At 45.0% G+C, this 3,990-nt stretch overlaps 1 protein-coding gene across 1 annotated transcript; it reads right to left on the bottom strand.

The window, feature by feature from the left end:
- Nucleotides 1–207: 207 nt before the first annotated feature.
- Nucleotides 208–2,172, bottom strand: KCNA4 (potassium voltage-gated channel subfamily A member 4). Its single transcript, XM_007943302.2, has one exon. The coding sequence runs from the start codon at nucleotides 2,170–2,172 to the stop codon at nucleotides 208–210; it is 1,965 nt and encodes a 654-aa protein (XP_007941493.1).
- Nucleotides 2,173–3,990: the final 1,818 nt, after the last annotated feature.

Raw genomic sequence — 3,990 nt, 5'->3', positions numbered from 1 at the left:
TAAGCCTCCCTCTTCTCCAAAATGTATCATTTATTTGATATGTAATACAAGTTTAGCAACAATTATGTCATGTATAACCATTAAATGGCGTACTACTGTATGCATTGGACTCATTTGCATATTTCATTTTCATAACTGCACTCTCTATGCATAAATATATTTGGAGATGCTGGGGGGAGGAGAGGAGTGTCAAGTGGAGAAAGAGATTCACACATCAGTCTCCACTGCCTTCACATTAGAACAGTTGTTTTTATCTGTCTCACTGTCATCCCCCTTTCCCTGACATTTCTCCTCCTTTGCACATAGAGACTCTTTAACTCCTTCTTCCATCTCTAGATATTCTGACTTGTCCCCTAGGGAAGAAGAAGTAGAGCTCCGAAATTTCTTCAGCAAATTGGAAGGGAGGTATGGGCAACTGACTGCATTCTGTGTCAGCTGTGTCTGTTCCTCATTTTCAGTCTCTCTGTGGTAGAAATAGTTAAAGTTAGAGACAATCACTGGCACTGGCAAAGCAATGGTTAAGACACCCGCAATGGCACACAGCGACCCCACTATCTTGCCCCCCACAGTAATGGGCTTCATGTCCCCATAGCCCACAGTTGTCATGGTGACCACAGCCCACCAAAATGCATCTGGGATGCTTTGGAAATGGGTAGTAGGTTCATCTGCTTCTGCAAAATACACAGCACTGGAAAATAGGATGACCCCAATGAAAAGGAAGAAGATCAGAAGGCCCAGTTCCCTCATGCTGGCTCTGAGGGTGTGGCCCAGGATCTGCAAGCCTTTGGAGTGCCTGGAGAGTTTGAAGATCCGGAATACTCGGACCAGACGGATGATTCTGAGGATGGCAAAGGACATGGCCTGCTGCTGCTGCCCATTGCCACCTCCCTGTTGCTGGGCCAGATCAGTGCCCAATGTGATGAAGTAAGGCAAAATGGAGACGATGTCAATGATGTTCATGATGTTTTTGAAGAAAAGTGCTTGGCTGGGACAAGCAAAGCAGCGGACCACAAACTCAAAGGAAAACCAAACAATACAGACTGTCTCCACAATGAAGAAAGGGTCATTGAATATTGTATGCCCTGAGTTCTCTGGGTGAGGCGTCGAGGTGTCATTCAACAACCCACCATGCCCACCAGCACTCAGTGCCATGATGAGATCCCTGTCGTCCCTAAACTCAGGCAAGGTTTCGAGGCAAAAGATGACAATGGAGATTAAGATGACCAGGACAGATACAATGGCTATGCCCCTTGCTGGACTGGAGCTCTCTGGATATTCAAAGAGAAGCCAAATCTGCTTTTTAAATTCATTCTCTGGCAGCGCCCTGTCCTCCTCCTCTCTCACGAAGCCCTCATCCTCACGAAACTTGAGCAGAGCCTCCTCTCCCAATTGGTAGAACTTCACCTCCTCAGTGAAGATATCAAAAGGGACGTTGACCGGTCTCTTCAGGCGGCCTCCCGATTGGTAGTAATACAAGATGGCATCAAAGCTGGGTCTGTTCCTGTCAAAAAAATACTCGTTGCGCAAAGGGTCAAAGTACTGAGTCCTCTTCTCAGGGTCTCCCAACAAAGTCTCTGGAAACTGGGCTAGGGTTTTCATCTGGGTCTCAAAGCGTAAGCCTGATACATTTATCACCACACGTTCACAACAGTCACTATAGCGGACTGAACTATAGCCACCTCCTCCCCCATCATCATGAGGGAGCAAGTCTGTGTAGGAACATTCATCACCGTGGTCATCTTCACTATAGTAAAACCTTCCTTCTTCTTCTTCCTCCTCCTCCTCCTCTTCATCTTCCTCTTCCTCACTCAGCTCCCTCAGGATCTTCTCCTCAGAGCCACTGGGCATCAGGTCGGTGCAATGAGGAAAGCTGCTCTGACGGTGATGGACTTTCTTCTTCTCAGGCCGTTGTCGCCTCCTCTTCCGACTGCCCCGGCTACTTGGAGGGTCATGAGAGGTACAGGCCCCACGTGACTGGTGGTGGTGGTGTGGGCCCCCTCCAGAACCCCCACTGCCTTCAACAGCAGCCGTGGCTGCTGCAACAGCGGCTGCTGCAGCTGCTCTTGAGTGAGCAAGCCTCTCTCGCTCCCGGGCTCGGGCCTGGGCTGCGTAACCATAAGGCATATGACTGTTGCACCCTGAGCTCTCTGCACTCACCATTGCAACCTCCATGGTGGTGGTTTTGGGAAATGGCTGGTTCCAGTTGTAGAAGAAAAAAGGAAAATAGGGCAGCTTCTTTTCTCACCAAACGAAGGTAAGTTTGGAACCCTTAAGCAGATTGCTTGGAAGACTAAGGATATTTTCAGTCCAACTTTGCATTTTCTGTTTTTAAATCAGCACACCCCATGCTCTCACTTCCCAGGGATTCAACATTGCTCTCCAGAGCTTGGCTGGTTTAAATAAACAGCCTAGCACTTTTAGGCCCAAGTCAGAAAAGGTAGGCGTCTCCCAAACACCTATGTTCTGGGGTAGATGCTCAAATCTGGAAATTTGTCTAGAATGTGGTTGGTGATGATGTTGCACAATTCATAAGCAGAAAGTATCTGACAGCCAGCACTTGTGCCTAGAAAATGAAATCTATTTTTCTGCCCTGGAAATTGTCCAAAGCTCAGTCCATCAGATTGAAATAAAATGCAAAGAAGCCTTCAGTCTTAGCGCTTGCCTTCTAGGGACTGCTTGACCCATGTTAAGATGTGACTTGAAATATGTCCAGCCATTTCTGTGTAAAGCCTATCAGGATGATTCTCCAGGTTCTCCCCCTTAAGTTCATCAAAAGCTTCCAGAACCCAGGGGCAATGCCAAGCTACAGGGAGAGGCAAAGACTCTGGGAGGTAGAGAATTTGGAAGATGAGGTGTCAGCGGGGCCAAAACCAGCTCTGAGGTCTCCATAGAAATCAAAAAATTGCACAGCATCCTTCGGCTAAAATCATGCAGAAGAAGCGCTTCACCTGAAAAAGGAAGGGAAATAAGCATAGGAGAAAAATAAAAAGAGGAATAAAATCATAAAGAGTAAACTGAGTTTTTCTTTCACATAAACTTCCTTCTCTTATTCTCCAGCAAACCATACAAAACACCAAGCAACCACATATTTATTTTCAAGAGTACGAGGCAGGCTATTCTTACCTCCCCCTTTCACTAAACATCACTCTTTCCTTCTTTTTTTGGTTATTATTACAGCTCAGTCTATTTTCATGGCAATTCAATTATTTTTCCTCTCTCTACTCTCGACCCACATGGCTCTTGCTTTAATCCTCTCACCAATGCCAAGTCTCAGTTCTCATTTTCTTTGTATCACAATAACTAAGCTAATACTTTAGAGCTGCTTCCATCATTCATTTATCTCAAGGCATTATTATTACTTCTTTTTTTTTTTTCCACTCACAAATTATATCTGAATTTAGTCCTTCCACTCCTCTCTATCTTGATTCAGGAGCAAGGAAGTCAACCAAACCAAATTTCTCTAATCTAAGCCTCTAGCCACTGGAACAAGCCTCAATCACCCCATCTAAAAAGTGCAAATAATAATGCTAATTACTCCATCTCACTCTTATAAGAATTAAATGAGATAATGCATGTTGACAGAATAGCACAGTGCCTTATATCTAATGAATGACAATAAATGCTGGCAGTTACTAATGACATGACAGTAACTTATCCCTAAGCGCTTAGGACTTTATGCCACTACTGTCTGAAACAGGAGAAAGACAGAAGGTGAAGAAATCTGGGACATTCTAAGACTCACCAGTGCCCTGTATTAGGTTGGCATTCCCTAAAGTATGTCCCTATTGTTTTTTTGTTGTTGTTGTTATTGTTCCCCAGAACTCCTGAACACTCCCTACCACCCACACCTAGGAGCTAATCCTAGTTTCCACATCAATAACAATCATTTTCTCTCCTTTCCTGTTCACCTCCGTAGGTCCTCCTACACTCTTCTCAAGGGACATCTAATTATTTTTTTAAGTGCCAGTTTGTGTGGACTTTATTCTCAGG

The sequence above is a fragment of the Orycteropus afer genome, unplaced genomic scaffold, assembly GCF_000298275.1.
Source record: "Orycteropus afer afer isolate SDZICR_OR568_19922 unplaced genomic scaffold, OryAfe1.0 scaffold00103, whole genome shotgun sequence".
NCBI classification, from domain to species: domain Eukaryota; kingdom Metazoa; phylum Chordata; class Mammalia; order Tubulidentata; family Orycteropodidae; genus Orycteropus; species Orycteropus afer.
This window is presented reverse-complemented; position numbering and strand designations above follow the sequence as displayed.

Excerpts from the sequence above, each read along its gene's own strand:
- KCNA4 (XM_007943302.2), bottom strand. The coding sequence starts at position 2,172 with ATGGAGGTTGCAATGGTGAGTGCAGAGAGCTCAGGGTGCAACAGTCAT.